The following is a 20865-nucleotide window of genomic DNA, read 5'->3' as shown; positions in this document are numbered from 1 at the left end:
TCTGATTTCAAGCCCAGGATAAATACTTATAATGCATTTATGGTGTTACAAAGACATTTAATCATATCCTGGCTAGTTTGTGGACTTCAAGTGAGTTGTTGATTTAAACAGGTCTGGGAGCAGAATTATGCTATGTAGTAATTTGAGACTAGAAAGAAATTGTGTCACTTGTGAAGGGGATTGAGGCTCCAGTGTTTAAAAGACATGCAACTTGGAACATATGTCTGGTGGATCAAAGCCTATGCCATGTGCATGCAGATCTGGAGATGGCAAGAGAGAAAATCAGTGTCTTTTAATCTGCCAGGGTTTTTCTGATCTACTTGGCAGTGGGCATGCCAGAAGGGTGAGGATTATAAAATTTTAGCATTCATCCAAATAGTGTTACTACAAATACTTTTCTTTAGCACTTCTTCCTCCACAAGAATTAGTTTAAGAACTTCTTCTGCAAGTTTCTCGTCAGTATCCTTCATTTTCTAAAATATGTGTTTTTAGTGTTCATAGTCCTCCTAATCTGTCAATCTGTTCTTTTACTACACTGAGTGTGGTGAACACCTTCAGTTGTCCACTCTTTGTGCCAGTTCAGTTTGCCTATAGCTGGAATACCTGCTGTTGAGATCGTATCCTCTTGTTATCCCATGGATGTTGCATTTGTTGATGCCTTCAGTGGGCGTACCAGCTTGCCACTGCGAGATGGGACCAAGAATTGCTTCTTGTTTATTCTTCGGTTTTGAGGTTGATATTCTCACAGTTGTTTCACCATAACTCTTTATTTCTTTCAAAGAATGGTAAAAATTTTTAACTTCCTAAAATACAATTCACTTACACTTAGGATACAACAAAGTCAGAAAAAACTGTTTTACACTGAATATTCTTTGTTGTTTACTGAACAGAAATAACCAGGTGTGACAATGAGGAAATGCCATTTTTTGTATTCTGTTAGAGTCGGTCCCAAATTTCTTCTTCTAGTGCTATAACCTCTGAGACACCTCGTGGTGGAAACGTTTACTGCTTGTAGTGAGGGGCTGACATCTCGGGAGAGAATCCATTTTAAAACAAAACTTGGGGCTTTCATCAGGCTGCAGTGGAATTGGTTGAAGTCTTACGCCCAATATAATACTGATTTGGGGAAAAGATCAATCTATATCAGATTTTTATTTTACAAATTTAAAGCCACAGGGAAATTCAGTATGTTAAGCGGTGAAGTCCACCTTTGACTGCCCAGAGGTTCACGAATATTTATGATTTATAATGTCATATTCATAAAAATGCAACAATTATGGTTTCTGTGTGAATCAAGGAAAACATGTGGCTTTCACTTGGGTTTCTCATAAGGTTTTGGTTCTTCAAACCTGAAACTGAACGTGAAACAGCAATGGGAGCTTAGGAGCCTTCATGGTTTGAAACCCTATGAAGTGAAAGCCTTAAAAATATCATGTTGTTCTAACATTAGAACAGGGCTAGATGAGTCTCCAGTGCAGCACCATTGAAGCCAGCGACAATGAATAGATGGAAGGTACTTCTGGCCTGTTTTCTGTTAGACTGTGGAATACTGTGACCATAACCACAATGTATTTTTACAGCTTATCTTTCTACTGTTAACACCTTTTCTAACTTTTGGAGAATACACTTTTTTTTTTTTAAACCAGCAAAGGAGATACAGCACACAGCTGTATCCTGCTTTTACTAGAAGCTGGGTAAACAGCAATACTTTTCTAAATGAAAATATTCATTTATGATACTTCCCTGTTAGGCATGTCAAGCAAAATAGGGTAAAAATGTTAGTAACTTCAACCTCCCACATTGGAGTTGTGTTTCCACTCTCCATTAATGATCAAATAAATAGAAACTTAATTCTTCGTACCAAACTTGCTTTCAAAGTAGAAATTAAGGCTACTGACAGTGTTAAAAGTAGGCAAATATATTTATTTGAAAATACATTAAAACACAGCCCCTTTTCCTTTCTTTTCCCCCCGCGGCTAAAGCGTTTGGTTGTTGTTCCGGACCAGCGGCTCCACTCCGCCTGCGGGCGGGTGACCGCGGAGCTGCCCGGGAGACCGGCCGGAGCCGTCGCTGCCCGCAACGCCGAGCGAAGCCGCAGTCCTGGGGGCGGCGGGCTTCGGGCTTCGAGCCTGCGGCCCGCGCGGCGCCGGCGGGCCCGCGCTCGACTGACTCCTCGATCAACCAATCGCAAACCAGCCTTCCTTCGTGACCTCGCCTCCCACCGATCAAATTGCCCAATCAGCATACGGGAGGTTAACGGATCGTCCTGTCCAAACGTCGGCAGTCAAATGAGCCAATCAACAGAGGGCAAGTTCCTTGCCAATGGGATCAAAGAATACACAGAATAGAGGCCCGCTATTGGTCACTCTGGCTATCGGTCTTAGCCGCTACGGCCGGTGGTTGGTTAGCGGGGCGGAGTGGGTGGTTTCCGGGGGCGGGGAAGCTATATAAGGGGCGGACAAAGGCGGCGGCGAGGCCGTTCAGCTAGCCGCCATTTTGAGCAGCGGGCTCTGAAGAGAAGCAGTCGCCGCCGGAGCACCTCTTCTTCTTCTCCTTCCTCCACCATGTCGCGGGATCGGTTCCGTAGCCGTGGCGGCGGGGGAGGCGGCTTCCATCGACGAGGAGGCGGCGGCGGCCGCGGAGGCCCAAACCACGATTTCCGCTCTCCGCCGCCCGGCATGGGTATGGGCCAGAACCGCGGCCCCATGGGGGGCGGCCCGCAGGGCCCGGGCGGCCCGCCGGGCGGAGGCCCCAAACCCGAGCCTCCGAAGCCGCCCGCCTCGACCTCCGCTCCGCCTTCCTCGTCCTCTTCAGCCGCTGCCACCACGGCGGGGCCTGCCGGCAGCCAGGCCGGCCCGGGGGCGCCGCCGCCGTCCGCTATGCCCACGGGGCAGCCGCCGCAGCAGCAGGCCCAGGTGTCCGCGCCCCCCTCGACTCCTTCCGGCCCGGGGGGGCAGCAGCAGCCGCAGCCGAAGCCGAGCCCCAGCCCCACCCCCGCCGGCGGCCCTAAGAAAGGACAAGGACAATCGCCCGGTGGCGGGCCCAAGGGACCGGGCGGCCCTCCGCAGGGGCCAGGCGGGCCGCACAAGGGCGGGCCGGGGCACCGCGGCGGGCCGGGCGGGGAGCCGCGCGGCCGCGGGCAGCAGCACCAGGGACAGCAGAGCCTCTCCTCGCAGCAGGGCCCGGGCGGCGGCGGCGAGAAGCTCTCGGACGAGGTGAGTCACGGCGCCTCCCCCCCTCCCCCTCCCCGAGCGACAAGATGGCGGCGGCTGCGGCCGGGCTCGGCGGTCCCGCGCGCTTCCGCCGCCATCTTGAGGGGAGGAGCGCGCGGGGGCGGGGGCGGCGGGGCCCGCGGGAGGCCCGGCAGAGGGCGAGCCGAGCGGGGCCGGGCCGAGCCCGGGAGGCGGCGGCGAGCACTGGCGGCGCCGGCCGCAGCCGGCCTGCGGGGACGCGTAAACATGATGTGCATGTTCCCTAGGTGCCTAGGCAGCTCCCGACTGCAGCCTGCGGGGTCTGTGGCAGCATGGGTTTGTATTCGCTCGCGGTGCCGATGGGAGTGCGGGGGGTTTCTCTTGGCGGGAGAAGCCCGCAGCTTCGCGCTGCGGTGAGCGGCAGGGCTGCGCGTGCAGGGAGTGCTTGAGCTGCTCTGTTTCCTCCTAGGGCTTTAAAGCAAACCTGTCTCTTCTGAGGCGGCCCGGGGAGAAGACCTATACTCAGCGTTGCCGTTTGTTTGTTGGGAATTTGCCTGCTGATATCACAGATGAAGACTTCAAAAGATTGTTCGCCAAATATGGGGAGCCAGGAGAGGTTTTCATCAATAAGGGGAAAGGATTTGGATTCATTAAATTGGTAGGCTTTCATACCGTACATCAATTTAATTCTCACAAAATAGTGAATTATAACTTATTTTTCTAAAACTGGATCTTAAACTTTCCTCAGGAATCCAGAGCTCTTGCAGAAATTGCAAAGGCAGAACTGGATGATACCCCTATGAGGGGTCGACAGCTTCGTGTTCGATTTGCCACACATGCTGCTGCCCTTTCAGTGCGTAATCTTTCACCCTACGTGTCCAACGAGTTATTGGAGGAAGCTTTTTCCCAGTTTGGTCCAGTGGAAAGAGCTGTTGTGATTGTGGATGATCGAGGCAGATCGACAGGAAAAGGCATTGTTGAATTTGCATCAAAGCCAGCTGCAAGAAAAGCATTTGAACGGTGTACTGAAGGAGTGTTTTTGTTGACAACGTAAGTGTTTTGCTTTTTTAGGATTCTGTGAGTAGCATACAAATCTTAAACTGAATGAAATTCTCATTTCCTTACAGTTTTTCAGAATGGAGGTTTAAATGGAAAAATAAAATGAATATTTTTTATTCAGCACTCCCAGGCCAGTTATTGTGGAACCACTGGAGCAACTGGATGATGAAGATGGTCTTCCAGAAAAGCTTGCCCAGAAGAATCCGATGTATCAAAAGTAGGCACTATCTCTTGGTGTAAACAGTAATAGATGACTAATATATGCTAGTTTATTTTTCCTACCTGAGAGAAATATAGTAATTTTTCAGAAACAAACTATGGATTTTGAGTGTAGTGCTTCTCAGTTCTTGTTTTTGGTAATAGTCATTTTTTAGGTAATGTAACATTCTTGTGGTTGCTAGCCACCGATTGTGAAATGTTACTTTTTATTAGTATATTCACTCAGCATTACTTAAACAATTTTTACATTGTATCACAAAGAATAACAGAGTAAAGCATAAATACCCAGCACAGTAATAGTATTTCTCTGTTGGGAAATGTAGAAACCTACCTGTGCAGCTCTGGAAAACCAGACTTCCGACTCATTGCTTACCTAGTACCGAGAACTGTTACCTCATTTAAAGATGAGGCACATACCAAGTTGATGCTTCTGTAAGGACTTTAAGAACTAGTACTAAGAGTATGAAAGGAAAAATAAAATACGATATTAAGTGGTACCATGACTAAAAATGTCTGTGAATTTGGCTTATGAGGCTGATCAGTGGATTTGAAAATGGAGTGGTAGGTTTGGGTCTACAGGAGTCTCAAGTACTAGCATTATGTTAAGCTCTGTACATTGAGCCTGTTTGTCCTAGAAATGTTGTATATTTCGCATTGTAAAAGGGAGTGGAGGGGGAAGATCCTGTGAGTCTTGTTTGTATAAGGAAATATTCAAAATTTGTGCTGTGATCAAAAATATAAACCACTTGAGACAGTCTTTGAAAATACTTAGCATGGATTATTTTTTTGTTTGTTTTAAAACACTTCTAAATGCTAGTGTATAAAAAGTTTTCAAGTCCTTCTAGTTTTGTTCCATCAGCTACTGAATCTTAGATTCCAGTTTCTTTACATGGCAGAATAAGCTTGTCAGCCTTCAGGCTTTTTAAGGCTATTTAGGTTAAAATAAACATTGTTAATGGCCTTTTAATGCTGTGCTTTGGGTAAGTCAGTATTGAAGAATCCGTCCCTCTTGAATAGCTCTACCTATTCTGACCATGTCTATCTATCAGTGTTTTGCCTCTGGTAGTTGCTAATAGCGGAGTATTTAGAATTTAAGATTTTAAAGGAACAGGGTAAATAAGCAGTGATACCAGAAGCTGAACAGATTTGCTAGGGAAGCAACTGTGCAGAAGTCTCCTTATTTGCTTTTTGTAGTCTTTGAAAGAATTTATATCAAATATTTGAATCCATGCAATGTATTCTTTTCACTATTTTGTCACAGCAAGTTTTATATCACATGGTTGTGGAGAAATATTTTCTGAGTTCCTTTGATGTTCCCTAGTAATTTTTCCTGTTCTGCTTGTGATCTTAAATTGACTTTCAGTTTCCAGGCTTATGCAGCTTGAATGATCATCATCTTTTCTGCAGGGAAAGAGAGACTCCTCCCCGTTTTGCTCAGCCTGGCAGTTTTGAATTTGAATATTCCCAGAGGTGGAAATCTTTAGATGAAATGGAAAAACAGCAGAGAGAACAAGTGGCAAAAAACATGAAAGATGCCAAGGACAAACTTGAAAGTGAGATGGAAGATGCTTATCATGAACATCAGGCAAACCTCTTGCGCCAAGGTAATTGGTTCTGAAATTTTACTCCATTAGCTTAAATGTATGTCTGATGGCTTCATGAAGAAATTCCTGCTGCATTCTGCTAAATAAAAATTGAAAATTTTGGTCTTAAAAGCAAATACTTTGTAAGTTTAGTTTCTCAGTTGTGTTTTAACTTAAAAGGAGTATTGTTACTTAGAAAAGTAGTGACATGTTGAAAGTAGATGCTTGTCATAGTGTAAATGAAGTGGATCTATTTCAAGTATGAGCTTAATCTGAGAGATGAGTTTGTGAAACAACTTTTGACAAGTTTAATTTCTATAGACCTTATGAGGCGTCAGGAAGAACTGAGACGTATGGAAGAACTTCATAATCAAGAAATGCAGAAACGCAAGGAAATTCAGCTGAGGTTGGTTTGGCTTTCATAGGATTTTTTGTTTTTTGTGCATTTGTGTATACCTTCAAATGATGCATATATATTTTTTCAAACATCATTGCTGTTTTGGTTTGTTTATGTGAAATTGAACTGCAGTGGAGGTTTTTCATTGAGTATTTGAGCTTTTTTTCCTCTGAAGTGTAATGATTCAGTAACTTGTAGAACCCACAGTGCATGCTAAGTGGCTTATTGTGCAAGTGATATTCATTAGACGTTTAATCTGTTGCTCCTGAGTTTTAACAGCCTATTTTGGAATGATCAGGCAGGAGGAAGAGCGTCGCAGACGGGAAGAGGAAATGATGATACGTCAGCGAGAAATGGAAGAACAAATGAGAAGACAGAGGGAAGAGAATTATAGTAGAATGGGTTACATGGATCCAGTAAGTGAAATTATGATGTTTCCTGGATATATTACTATGTTCAGGGATTTCCAGAATTTTTTGGATGTGTTTTCAATATTTAGTGCATTTTGCTTCCCTTCAGTTAGGTAATAGGATTTCTCTGTGTGTATAGATGAAACAATAGTAATTGGCTTATAGTTGCTTTATCTCCTGAAAGGTATGGATTTAATTGATTCCCTATGCTAAAAGTTGTTTCTTCTGTGCAGAGAGAGAGAGACATGAGAATGGGTGGTGCCACCACAATGAACATGGGAGGTAAAGAAATTTTTAATAATAACTTTATGTGGTTAACTTAGAAATTGTCAGAATATGATTATATATTTTTCTTTCTTAGATCCTTATGCTTCTGCAGCCCAGAAATTTCCACCTCTCGGAGGTGGTGGCGGCATAGGTTATGAAGCTAATCCGGGAGTTGGCCAAGCAGCCATGAGTGGTTCTATGATGGGAAGTGACATGGTAACGTATCCTGTGGTGGCTTTAGTTTAGCACAAGGAAAATGTTGCAGTTGGGAATTGAGTTTCTTTACCGGTTTTTGGATGGTTGTGTAAACTTCTTTTCTAACTGCTGACTTTCTTGTCAGGTATTTAACGTGGAGGACTAGTTTGGCGATATGTAGTACTAGTTTAGCTCTTAACCATTATGGTAGCTTACACAGTTGGAAGTTGTTTGTAAGCAAATTCAAATGTGCTGTTAAGCATATTTGCAGTTAACTGATTTTATTGGAGTTTGGAATTTCTGCATCACAGTTAGGCTTGGAAGGGTTTTTCATAAATTGGTGTTTCAGAATACAATTTTCTTCTAAAAATTGCCTATTTTCTGATATGGTTAGAGAACTTTACAAATTGCAGAGTTAAAATACATAATTATGTAGTAGTTCTTAAGTAATTTGGCATTCTATATTTATGACCAGGTGAGAACTTTGTTCTCCTTTTCAGAGTATAACATTACATTTATTTTGGCCCTTCCAAGCCTAGTTAAAGTTGATGCACTTTGGTATGGATATGCTGTTAATTCAAAATCTGTACTCATGTCTGTTTAAGCAGCAGATTAACTTAAGCAATCAATGGTAAACAGCATATCGTTTATTCTGTATGCTGATGTTTGCCATAGAAGAGCAGAAATGCAGTTTTTTAGCTTTAGCACGTTCCAGTGTTCCTTGACTGCAGCCATTTTGTGGTTCCTATCTTATACAGGAATGATAGCCTGTTCTTGTTGTTTCCTCCTTGTTGGGCATGACTACAGGTAGAGTTTCTTAAAGTACTGCATATCTCATTTTTAGAGGTATGTGTCCAAACAGTACATTTTTGGCACACTACATGTGTGAAAGGGCTTTGAGCCTGCTTGGTGTTATCACACTGAAGCAATACTGATAGATTAAAGAAATGCTTAATGGGTAGGATGGAAATCTGTTGGTTCAGGTCGTGATACTAGTGTGCTTCCACCCTCCTTATAAAGGGTGTACTCTCTGTGGCACAAGCTGAAGTAAATGATTTTTGGGTGGGTTTAGGCCTCTGGCTTAATGTGGTAAGCTACCACAGTAGCTTGTCAAGTATCTTCTGCTTTTGGGAACCATATCTTTGGAATCATAACTTTGCAGAGCATCATTGATTCAGTAGACAGTGCCGGTGGCCTTAATGTATCTATAATCTACTGATATATTTAAGCAGTTCGTAAGTTTCCAGTGACCAGTTAGGCAGTCTGTGGTGAATGCTGTGTACGTTTTTTTTCCTTCTGAAATTCATGGTACAGGTGCATGCTGAACTTGTGTAATACCTGAAAACGTGATATGGTCAAAATGTGTGACAGTAAGATGGTTTAACTGTCTTGAGTTTCTTAGGACAGGGATCTCTGCTACACAGTACTGTCCCAGTTCCTCAGCTAATATCTTTAAAAAGAAGTGCAGGCAGACACAAGCTGTCATGAAGCTAAGTACTATTTCTGAAATTCCTTTCTTGGAAGGATTGAAGTTAACTTTCAGAAGCCAAGAACTTGGAGGTGTGAATTACTACAGTTGCAGATACCTTTTGTAACAAACTGAACCTGCCTACCATTGTTCTGTTACTCGGTAGTGGAAAACTTACTTGAAATGAAAGTTTAAAGCTATCTTTGACTTTCTAATTTGTCAGTTCTGTAGATCAAACGCTGATCACATCTACTGATACAGTAACTGAATGAAGTACATGCAACTATAGAGGTACTAGTAAAGATATCTGGAGTCTCTGCTTCATTGCAGGGTAATCTAGCTTTTACATCTCAGTATATGAAGCCTTTCAACACTGTAAAGTTGTAGTCAATTTTCCAAGAGCTTGTGATGAAGGTGGGGTGGGAAGGGAGATATTTACTGGATGCACACAAGCCTTTGTGCATAGTTCTAGCTTGAAACACTGAATAAAATGTAGTTCTTTGAACACATTTTGCATATTATACAGCAGCAGTTCTGAAGTACGTGGGGCTTAATAAATGCAAGTCTTTCGATCCAGCAATTGTTGTGTTGGTTAGGTAAATCACTGGTCATTAGCTTTTCACATTTTTTCTTCTTGTAATCCAGTAGTGCTCACTATCACATTTTTGATTACTACTTAAGGCCTCTGCAGTTTAGTCAGCAGACCGTAGTCTTAACCCCATCTTGAAAAGCACATGGTCTCTATTGCAGCACATGCCATTAACTGGTGAGTAGGCATTCTGTTTACAATGACATTTTATGAATGTCAGCTCATACTTCAGTGAACTGAACTTACTGTCTCTGGCTAGGCTTATTGGGAAACGACAGTGATGTAAGCTAAACTTTTACTGCACTAAAGGTGAGAAATTTGCAAGCTATTTGCATTAACTTGGTTGAAAATTGCTAGAGATCAATGTGAAAAGTTGTTAATTCACATCTGCACTAATGCTTACATTTCTAGCACTGCAGGGAGGATCTGTTCTTTGTAACAGATGTTTGAGAATGCATCAAGTGGGAACATACCTCAAGGCATGTATTACAATAAACTAATTTTTAAATTACCCTTTTTTCCTTTCTATGTTCCCGGTACCTGTGGATCGGCTCAATGGTGATTGTATCGACGAACCTTGACTACGGAACCTTCTAAAAATATATACTTAACACACATGGACATCAACTACATATAATGAACTGTTAATTCTGTTCCAATAGCGTCCTGAACGCTTTGGGCAGGGAGGTGCGGGGCCTGTGGGTGGCCAGGGTCCTAGAGGAATGGGGCCTGGAACACCAACAGGATATGGTAGAGGGAGAGAAGAATATGAAGGCCCAAACAAAAAGCCCCGATTTTAGATGTGACCTGTAGTTTCATTCCAGTTTGTTTTTGTCTGTCTTGTTTAGACACCAACTTTTTAATTCTTGCATTTTAGTAAGAAAGCTACGTTTTTATGGATGTTAGAAACTTACTGACCTAATATTTGTAAGTGGTCTGTTTGGGCGAGTACAATTTAATTATGTAATGCAGTGTTTCAAAAGAAATTTAGCTGTTTTTTTGATGTATAACGTCCCTAACTTGATGGCAGTGTACCTTGTGCCACTGAATTCCCAAAGTGTACCAACTTTTTTTTACTGTGCTTCAAATAAATAGAAAACTAAATGTAGTAATTCTTCTTGCCATTCATGGTTAAAAATATGAGGCTAAATACCACACCTTCAGCAGTAAACCAAGTGAGTCTTGCAATTGAGGTCAAATTAGACCAGGGTGTGGAAAAGTAGTGAAGAGTGAAATCTTCTCCCATAATCCTCTGCCTCTAGTTCAAGATGGGGTCAAATAGTAGCCTAATTTTCCAGTAGGTACAGATTTTTGAGCATTAATTGTGCTGCAATAAGGAAGCAAATGGAAATCTTGCAAGTGCTGTAAGATACAGTAATGAAAGCTACACTGCAAGTGATGATGCAGTCCTGTAGTGAATTTCAGATTTTAGCCATGGATAATGGGTGGTGGGATGGTAGCACTTACCACCTTGGCATTGACTGCTTGAAATCTTCTAAAGACTTTAAGCAGAAGACTAGAAATGGTTATTTTAAAATAAATCCGTAGAATGCCTTGTATTGACTGACTTCCTAATTAAAGGATTGTTAATGTGATATTTATCTGCTATTAAGCTGCCTGAGATTACAGGATCTGGCCTTGTTCAGTATTGTATACCTACCTGAAATCGCTTGGCAAAAAGACCAGAAGTGTTACTTTAGCGAATAGAGGAGAATCTGTTAATTTTATACTCTTAACTTGCTTATGTCCTCATGCTAATTGAGTGGACTAATTTGCATAGTTCAGAATACAATTGTATTATTAAGGGGGCTGTAGAAACTAGTCTTAAACTTTGTCGCTTGTGGGTAAATTCTAAAAAGCTCTATGCAAAATACAGAAATTAGCATTCTTGCACGATGGTTATCACTATTATTGATGTTTGGAGAAAATGCATCAAAAGTAGTATCTAAATCTGGAGTTTAAGAGTTAATATTACACAGTACAAATAAACTCCCTTTAAGGCTCTTTTGTAGAAGATTGGATGAATTTGTTAGCTTGCTGTCAATTTCATTAAGTCCCAGAAGAATTTCAAAGTATTCTGGACTCATTGCTATAAGGTAGTTACTTTGCTTTTTATTACCTTGTACCAAAAAGCTGGGAACTTGACTTCCCAGTGTAAAATGCCTTGGTGTTAATGCAGGATACCTCAACCTGCTTGGCACAAAGTAGGTAAACTTAGTTTGGCTGTACCTTCACACAATTCCCCAACTGCTGAGCATTCTGTGAATAGCTTTTAATCTTCTGAAGATCTTTCCATTCCTTGTGCTAAGTATTGGCTAATTCTAAATTCTATGTTAAATTTTCTCTGTGGTTAAAACTTTAGTGTCAGTTTGCAATATCTTAGAGTGCAGATGATCCCTCTTGAAGTACTTGCTGTAAGTGCTGTTACTCCTTAAATGTAAAAATACTAGCATGTTGTGAAATGTTGATACCAGGTAACGCTGACTTTGAATATGAAGTGCACTAAATAGTGACTCAGCTGGTTTGGTGAATGTTTCTATTTTCCCAGAAAAGTTTGGGGGTAGATAACACGCTACCACAATGAATTGCTACTCAGGAAATTTTGAACTGGCAGTTCCTAAACTGCAGACCAAGTATTGGGGAGTCCTTGTATTGGATACTTAGTTTAAAAATCAGCAGTCCAGCTGCAATTTGTTTTATTTAAGTAGGATTAAATAATGCATATATTATCTGGAGGGTGTTCATGGGACACCCACAAAAGGTGAAGGTGTCTGAGATGGGGAATTCTGAACGTAAACATTACATTAATTTTTTCAGTTTATTTTTCAGATTACATGTCATTCTTTATTAAAGAGATGCTGGTGCATATCCTAAAGTATGTTCTTTTGTAGTTCTGTAACTTTGAAGAGTGAAGGATGCTGATGTCCTTGTACCTTACAGAGGTTGTCTTTTGGTACCCCTGTTTGTACGTAAGCTATTGTTGCTAGGTATTAAAAATAGACTAGTTGTAAAACTGTGATTAGTAAATCTACTGAAAGATTTGGCAGTTTTCAAAACATCTGAAAGTTTGGTTAAATCTAGCATGGTAGCTGCATAAGCAGAATTTCTAAAACAAACAAGTTCTGCTTTGAGTTGCATATGTTAAACAGGTATACTATTAACTAGCCAACTTGATTTCAAGACCTTCTAAAGGTGGTGTCTTAAAAGCTGGCAAACATATCAATGTTAAAATCTGATAAAGTTGTTAAATGGGGGAGGTGAGACAGTTATGTTCCTTTGATCTGTTCCTATGAGGTTTTGGACCTTTTCATAAAATTAGATTTATATAATTGAATTTTTAAAACTATTTAGAAAAGTGCTTGGTTGGTCAGACCCATTTTTGGATGGTCTGGATCACTACATTTTTGTACTGGACTTGGAGGACATTGGCTGTTGCAATTTAGCTTGCTTTAACAAAATTGAGCCCATTTTTAACAGATATCTCTTAAAAACTCTGCAGCATGTAGAAACTGGTATCTTTATCTTCACACTTTCTCATAAATTAATACAGAATCTTATCTTTTGGTGTAGACACATCACACTACCTAATTATATATACAGCTGATGAGAAACTGAAACTGCTTTTGAGATTTTGTGGTATTTTTATGGTAGAAAGAATTCTTGGCTTCTCCTTGGCAACCATTTACTGTGGCAGCAAATTTTTGCTGGAGTTTTTGAGACTGCAATTTACACTTAAAACTAGTGGCCTGCTACGTAACTGCACTTAGCCAGCATTTCTGCAGTTCATAACTGTGAGGAACGTAGTACCACAAATGGCAATGGACATTAGGACCCGGATGTAGTATTCCTGCTTGCTCCAAGATTCTCATTGCCGACTGCATACAGGTAGGTAACAAGCAATATAATATAACTTGGTGACTTTCTATGTAATCTTATACTGTGGGTATTCTGACATCACACTTCTGACTGTGGAATTACAGTGCAGCACTCTTCATACCTGTATACTAAGCTTACATCAAAGCTGCGTGGCTTTCGGTTTTGAGCTTTGTCTTGTTCAGAATCAATAAGCAACTTACTGTGATTCTTAGATAAGTATTTTCAGACCCGATTCCTTTGTACATATTGACTCGGCTTGTGTGGATTTTTTAGTTACAACGTAACAAAGATATTCTTAGATGAGCTCGGTGGGGAAGAGGGAATGTGATCTTAACTCACTTTTAGGTGCTATTAGTGCCTAGAAAAGGACCGTTTAAACTTTCTGTAGTGACAAAATGACCCATTGGCAGTGCATCCTTTTGTAGAGTCTTGGCTAAGCAGGAACTGCATTGATAATCACTGTTCTAGCCTTGCGTGAGCTAAATGCGATAGTAACTTAAAGCTTGCTAATACAGTCAGCTTTAAGACTGATTTGGAGTATTTTTCAGGACATACAAATGAGTGCTTAAATGAATATCCCCATGAAGAGTTTCACAGAGCTTGTTGGACATTTCCATTGTTTTAAGCCTTGATTGACAGTCATAATACATTCAGCTGCCTTAATTGACAATATGGAGAATCTATATTTCTGCCTCTAGTAGTCATCTGGGTAGTTAATGCTGAATTTAATTTTTCATCAGTCTTTGAGGATGTAATTCTAAACTCTTCATTACTAGAAATATTGAATGTAGTGTTTTAGGATTAACATGCTTACCTTTCCAGACTTCCAAATATGCTGATCTCCAGCTCTTTTTTATTAGCTCTTGAACCTGAATTTCAAGGTCCCTTACTTCAGCACCTGATCTAGATCTTGTCTGATGCTCAAGAATATATTTCAGAGGTGGTATAACGTGTTTTCCCACTTGTTCTGCAAAGTTCTGCTTTGCATCCTTGTTTCTGGTGTTATTGTCATATTTGGATACTTCTGTATTATCTTCCAGGAAGGACTCTTACTGTAAACAGATGATCTACTGGACAGCTTTGCCCCCTGCTATAGCTTTCTTTTCATGTTCCTTTGAAAACCTGAAGTCGCATCTGCACCTTAAACTCAAGATCATAACAACAGGTCTTTGGTTACACCACAGTGAGTGTAGCTGAACTCTAGCTAGTCCAGCAGTAACACCGTTTGTCACAAAGTCAGTTTGGTTTTTGGTGATGGCTTAATCTTACCTGTGAATAGAATTCAGTAACAAAACTGATGGCAGTATGCATACTGTCATATAGCAAAAATGAATTATTAGTTATCTTTAAACCAGTGCTCAGATCTAACCAGTTTTTCCAGTATGCTCTGGATATGTGACTTTACCTGCAAGAATGTCGTGGAGGGGTTATTGGCACATCTGCCTTGTTCTACATACTCGAACTAATAGTTTTTTTGACACTCCTAGAGCAAGCAAATTGTGACTGAATCATGGGTTTCATACTAGCTTTGATTGTTTGCAGTAATGAAACTTGGTGTGGTAGATGACTTAAAAGCAAATAGTCAATGTCTGCTCTAAGTTAGTCTGTAACAAGTGGGTACAAGAAATGACATTAAAGTGCTTGCATTGTGTTTCATCTTGGTTTTCTCTCTCTGTGAAATACACTTTTTCTCAAAAGTTTATCTGAAGCTCAGAAGTGTGGTGTCAGAATACATATGCGTACCTGTTAGGCCCTCAGATCCAGATACTGGTGCTGTCAGGAGAGAGCACAGCATAGCGTGAATGGGGGCTTTACTGTAACATTAAGCATACAAAGTCTTGATTTGCTTGCAGTTTTCCCCATAGCTAAACACTGAGGCCTGTGAGTAGTTTTAGGACTTGAGCAGTAATGGGGTTGCATGTGTCTGTTAATCATTGCCAGCTGCAGTGACATGATCAGGAAGGCCAGTGTTTTGTTACATTATGTTAAATGAGGCTAAGCATGTTGGAAAGGATGCATAAAAAGTATGCTGTTCTGGGTCATGACTTGGCTTCTTCCACTACTAGCAAGTTTGGAACCAGCTGATTAGCTTCAGATTTTTCTCTCCATACCAGCTAGTGGGGTTCTTAAATAGCTGCTTACTGGAAAAGGAAAAAAAAGGGGAGGATTGGCCTTCTCCCACTTCTGTCATTGCTGCTAGATAATGATTGACAAGTTAGGACTTGGCTGTGCAATCCCGCAGTGGTCTGTGAATACCCCATCTCTATAAATGTTGCTTCTGAACACCAGTACTGAAGAGCTAACTGGGGAGGGTTGGGAGGAGTGTGGCTATAAGTGGATGATCCGGAGTGTTGAAAAGATGCACAAAGATATAGTATCCCTTATGCATGGTGTTTGTTGCTATGGCATAGAAAACAAAATGTGCATACTATATTTCCTGCTCCTGAGGACTATGATAAAACCCAAGTGGTGGGTTTGAGACTAAACTTGAGCTTCTCCCTTTCTGGCCTGGCCAAATCATATTGTGACCACGGTGTGATTTGCCTCCCAACTAAAGGTGTGCAAAGAACATTGTATTACTGCATCCCTAGTTGCTGACCATTGCAGTTTGCCCTCAACTTAGCCATAGTAAAAGGGTGGGTCTTCAGAATCCGTTGCTTGGAGTAAAAACAGACTGTTAATGATAATCTCTAGTGTCTTCCTTTTGGCTTTTGAAGCACTTCTAGGACTATTGAACTTGAGGGCTGTTAGGAATCGGAGACATTCCACTCATTCATGAAGGGGAAGGAAGAGGGCATTACCACAGGAGACAAACTAGGGTAAAATAACTGAAATAGCTTGACAAAATTGTTACATACCTTCACATAAGGGATAGTATACCTCTGGCTGCAATCAAACTTCATTGTACTCAGACTGGTGATTTACGGTTTGTGCTCAGACAAGGTGCAGTTTTTCAGTCAACTACTTGCATATTCTTTCACCTCTTTACAAGTGTTTAGGCTAGCCTATTTCTGCCCCTTATTCTTTCACCTAATATTTTGGAGTAATTTGTAAATTCCCCCTCATAACTAATCAGTCCATGTATCTTAAAATCTTACTTCTAAGTTAGTTTTGAAATGGTCAGAATTTTCTGTGTATTATTATAATAACTTCAATTGTTATCCTTTAGGTGAAGATGCAAGCTGAATGAAACCAGTGTGCTCATCCATGGGAGGTAAGCATAAATTTTAATTTTTCTGTTCTGAATGGGTGAAATAAAGGGCTTTGGACACTTAATGTTCAGTCTCCAAGTAACTGAGTTGCTGAATGCATGTGAATACATGAGATTTGTAGGGTGGAATTTAATACTCTTCTTGCCAAGCTGTAGACTTGGGTTCCACCTTGCCTTGATACCACGACAACAGTGGTTCAGAAAAGTCTTTTGAGGGGTGTGTTTGTACAAAAGAATTCAAAATTGCTATAGACATAACTTCTGAATCTTTCCCTAGTTCAGGAGCTGAGCATGAGCACATCCAGCATGATGTCCAGTGATGTGTGGAGGGACCAAAATAACAAGTGAACAAGTGAGTAGGTAGTGTTTCTGGCTATTGAGTTCTTATAGCAGTATATCACCTTAAGTGATTTATCAAGTAGATTCTGCCTGAAAATTTCCCTGGATTAATCTTGGTTTTATATAAAACTTACAAATTTTTCTTTTGTAGAGCCAAGATGTAACTATTGTTTGAGGCTTTCAGCCCTGCAATGTCAGATAAATCCTGTCTTCTCAATATTATAGGTGGTTAAACAAGATATAAGCTTTTAAGTTCAAACACCATAAAAAGGTGTGAATAGGGGTGGGATGACTGTCCCAGATGATTCTCAAATGATAAGCTAACTAAAAGTTGTTGTAAAAGCTATTTTTTCTGAAGTATTTTGTATTTTTTCTGAAAATGTTTTCCTAAATATTAAGTTTTCAAAATAACTTTGGAGATAAATATACACAGGAACACAAGGAGATAGTGATTTAGGGAAATAACTAACCTGCAGAACTGGAATTAATGAAACTTAAATGTAAGTGGCAAGTTAGAGGTTAAGTACAAAGGGGAACTTAAAATGCTTAGTCTTATGTGAGTGAGGGGCAACATGCAAAATACCTTAAATACATGAGTGATGGACAAGTAACAGCTCAAATATACCACAACTGAACATGTAGGACATGAAGCCAGTAAGACTCACTTGGTGAAATCTTACTGAATTTTGTGTAATTCACAACTAGTGCTCTTGTTTCTAGGGTATTAAGATAGAAAGCAATTTCAGATCTTTAAAATTTATGAAGTCGATGAAAATGTGAATGCTATTTGTTTAATCTTAAGTCTGTGACAGGAACTTAAAGTGCTAGGGAATGTTTGACAAGGTACATGATCTTTACTTTGTGATGTGCTGACACCCCTTTTTATGTCATTTTGTTTGTGACTTCTGGTGGCGTTTTTAATGTTCTCGTTAACTTTGTGCTTTGCACTTGCAGAAGAAGATGGAGTCCAAATGCAGTGAAGAGGAGCAAGGAACGTAATAGCATTTTTAAAAATAAAATATTTAAGTTTTCTTATAAATGACTTTTGTTTTATTTCAGAGTGTATTCCATGAGTAACCCAGCCATTTAGCGTAATATGGTATGAATGAATTTGAGAGACTGCCATAAATGAGGTTGTAGAAGGGGATGCAGAATGTGACTGGAGCACTGGAGTGAGAGGGGCTTGAGTGATTGAATCCTGTTCTCTACTATGACAAGTACATGAAATATGTAACCACTCATAACTAATAAATATAACAAGGTTTCTCCTAAAAGCAAGTAATTTTATTTCTGCTGGGATTACTCCAGTGGCTCATTCTTGTGGTTAGAATGCTCCACTTTTCAGTCTAGATTTATTCCTAACCAGTTTGCAGTCATATGTGCTTTTACTAAATGACTCAAGCTTAATTTTTTTATAAACTATTCTTGCACCTAAAGCACTCTTCCCCCACGCTCTTCTGGAAGTGTTTCCACCCGTTCCTTTCCCAATCTCCAGTGTTTTTCAGTGCTCCAAATACTGTTTTACGTATCAGGTCTTAGAATTCTAAATAGTAACACTCAATTGTTTTAGTATGGTTTACTCAAATAATGACTTGTGTAATTAGCCCTAAGATTCCAAGGTTAGAGCTGTGTTTAGAAGCCAGGAAAGCACAATTTTAGCACTTGCAGCACAAGTGTTCATGGTTCAAGTTGTTTTACTTAAGAGATTCTTAAAGAGGACAGCTGTAATCCATTAAAGCTACTCTGTGCACGTAGGTAGCTGATGCTGTCATTTATTAAATATAATCCTATGTTTAAGTATACAATAGTTTTCCTTAGTGTGTTAAAATATACCAGCAGCAGGCTCTGTTCGTACTGCTGCATTATAACAAGATTACCCCTACAGCAGCATGAGAAGCCATGAACATTTGGCTAGGAAATGTGTTGCTGGACCATTGAGGCCAAAATAAATTGGATTTAATGTGGCAAAGACACATTAAATACTTCAGATACTTCAGGGTGTTCTTTGGATTGGTGCAGGGATGGAGCAGAACTGATCTGTGCTTTAAATATCAGCCATGACTATAATAGAGTTTGTGTTAAATGTTCTGTTTACTTTCTTCTCTGTTTTATCCCTGAACAAAACAGAACAATATTGGTTAGAGCTGCTATACCTAAATTTCTGGTACTGTCTCAGAGCTGGTTTTATGGCAAGATGTGTAGATTAAGAATCCTTGATGCTCACCTTTGTTCACCATGCGTTACAGGATTGGGGCATTTGGTTAGAGAACAATTTTTGTTGAGCTTAAGTCAATCATGTGGCTTCATGCCAATCATGAACATCTCTTGGGTCTGGTTAAAGGAAAACAATCTGAGCAGCAGTAACAGGGTTGCAAGCTGGTGTTAGTCTAGTCAGAAGCAGCAGAGAGGAGCAGCGTAGGTGTTTGACAGTGGCTGGGAAGTTTATAGTAGAGGAGGTGTTTTTTGCTGCATTAAAAGCTCTTAATGGCTAGTTTTCATTTTTCTGTGAAATCAAGCAATTGGGTACAGGATAATCAGAGAAAAAAAGTTCACTCATTGATTTGACTATTTTACATTACTGTCCTGATTCTGAAAAGGGCTTCAAAGAAATGTTTATTTCCTGAGTAACTATGCTGCAGCTGTTGGCAAATACTGCAGGAAAGGTGGTGTATTATGTGCTGTCAACAAGCTGACCTCCCCATCCCAGGTTCAATGACAATTAGGTTCTGCTGTAATCATCATTAGTAAATACTGCACAGAGTTCAAGTGAATTATTTATCTGTTAACTGAGACCTTAACTGAGGAGGAAGAGGTTTCAGGAAAGAAACTGAGCCTTGTGGTCAGTTACCCACAGAAATGACTGATGGTGGAAGAACGTTGTACCCAGCAACGCCAAAGCATCCCTGGAGGCTGAGCGGCTCGCCTGCCCTGAGCTTGGACGGGCAAAGTCGGGTCTGTTCATCAAATGCTTTACTCTCCTGCAAGTCCCTTCCCAGGTGCTGGCAGTGGTGCTTTGTTCCCCCAGCTGCCGGGGAGGTGCCTTGCGCAGCAGCAGAGCACTTGGAAATCATGCTTCCAGGACATGTTTGGATCAAGGTGAGTCTTCTGCTCTCCCATGGAAATGTCTAACTGCTTTCTGGGGGAGGGCAACATGGTCTGTAAAAATCATAGGGGCATATAGTGGCAGGAAAGTGAGTTTCAGTGTATTGTCTCCACAGCTAATGCAGACTTGCATACCTTTTTCTCAAATTCTGTTACTTTCCAATAATTTGTCTTAATTTTGTTTCCATTGTTGCAGCTTCTACTGCTTCCTATGTGAAATTGTTTAAACCTAAATGTGATTTTAGCATTCAAAGTGATGGAGTTAACCTCCTACAACTCTTTTTATAAGCAAATCACATTTCACTTTCTGTATTGAAATTGTACATATTCTGGGGAAGAAGAATTGCAAAAATACCTCTTTTCTTCAGTGTAGGCCATTAGTTGTATCATCATCTGATGGATGACTAGCATAAAGCATTTTTTCTTTAATGTCTGGGCACTATGCCAGTAGGCTACTGTTTTCTGGCTGGTAAAGCTGATTACCTGGTTCTACCAAATGTTTCATTACTCTAGCTCCTGTATAAAAATAAAAACCAGAGGCTGAGAGCAGATACGGATCACACAGGCGGTGCTTGGAGCCCTATTCCAGCCCAAAGGATGCATTTATCTGCTGTAATTTTCTGTGCAATCTGCATCTTCAGCTGGTCTTGCTGTTTTGCCATTTCATGCTGCTAACATACAGCTGCGGCGCCCTGGATACTTGGAAGTACTGCTGCCCTGTGCCTCTGGTGCGTGGGGAAATGGGGCTTCCCTGCGCCCGTGGGCATTGCGGCAGGGCTTAGGGACGGTGTGGGCGAGCTGCAGAAAAGCAGTGTGGGAGGAAGGAGCTGTATGGTGTAATAAAATAACCTCAGGCAGCTGGAGAGCAATTAACGGGACCAGGATTCCTGGCTGGTCCTGCAGTGAGATGGTGCTAGGATGAGAAGTGGGGATGGGGGCACAAGTGACCCTGGGGATGA

The 20865-nt window shown here is 40.9% G+C and overlaps 1 protein-coding gene across 6 annotated transcripts; it reads left to right on the top strand.

The window, feature by feature from the left end:
• Positions 1-1979: 1979 nt before the first annotated feature.
• On the top strand, positions 1980-17843 carry SFPQ (splicing factor proline and glutamine rich). Of its 6 annotated transcripts, XM_067311571.1 has the most exons (14): positions 1989-3215; positions 3661-3849; positions 3940-4241; positions 4372-4467; positions 5877-6073; positions 6374-6458; positions 6748-6865; positions 7093-7141; positions 7221-7342; positions 10041-12343; positions 12949-13263; positions 16424-16468; positions 16743-16817; positions 17759-17843. In XM_067311571.1, the coding sequence occupies exons 1-10, from the start codon at positions 2565-2567 to the stop codon at positions 10176-10178; spliced, it is 1947 nt and encodes a 648-aa protein (XP_067167672.1). In that variant the 5' UTR covers positions 1989-2564; the 3' UTR covers positions 10179-12343; positions 12949-13263; positions 16424-16468; positions 16743-16817; positions 17759-17843. The 6 variants fall into 6 exon arrangements, with proteins under 6 accessions (XP_067167676.1, XP_067167675.1, XP_067167674.1 ...); XM_067311572.1 differs by having other exon boundaries at positions 10041-13263; positions 16748-16817; XM_067311570.1 differs by having other exon boundaries at positions 10041-13263.
• The last annotated feature ends 3022 nt before the right edge of the window (positions 17844-20865 follow it).

The sequence above is a fragment of the Apteryx mantelli genome, chromosome 27, assembly GCF_036417845.1.
Source record: "Apteryx mantelli isolate bAptMan1 chromosome 27, bAptMan1.hap1, whole genome shotgun sequence".
NCBI lineage: Eukaryota > Metazoa > Chordata > Aves > Apterygiformes > Apterygidae > Apteryx > Apteryx mantelli.
This window is presented reverse-complemented; position numbering and strand designations above follow the sequence as displayed.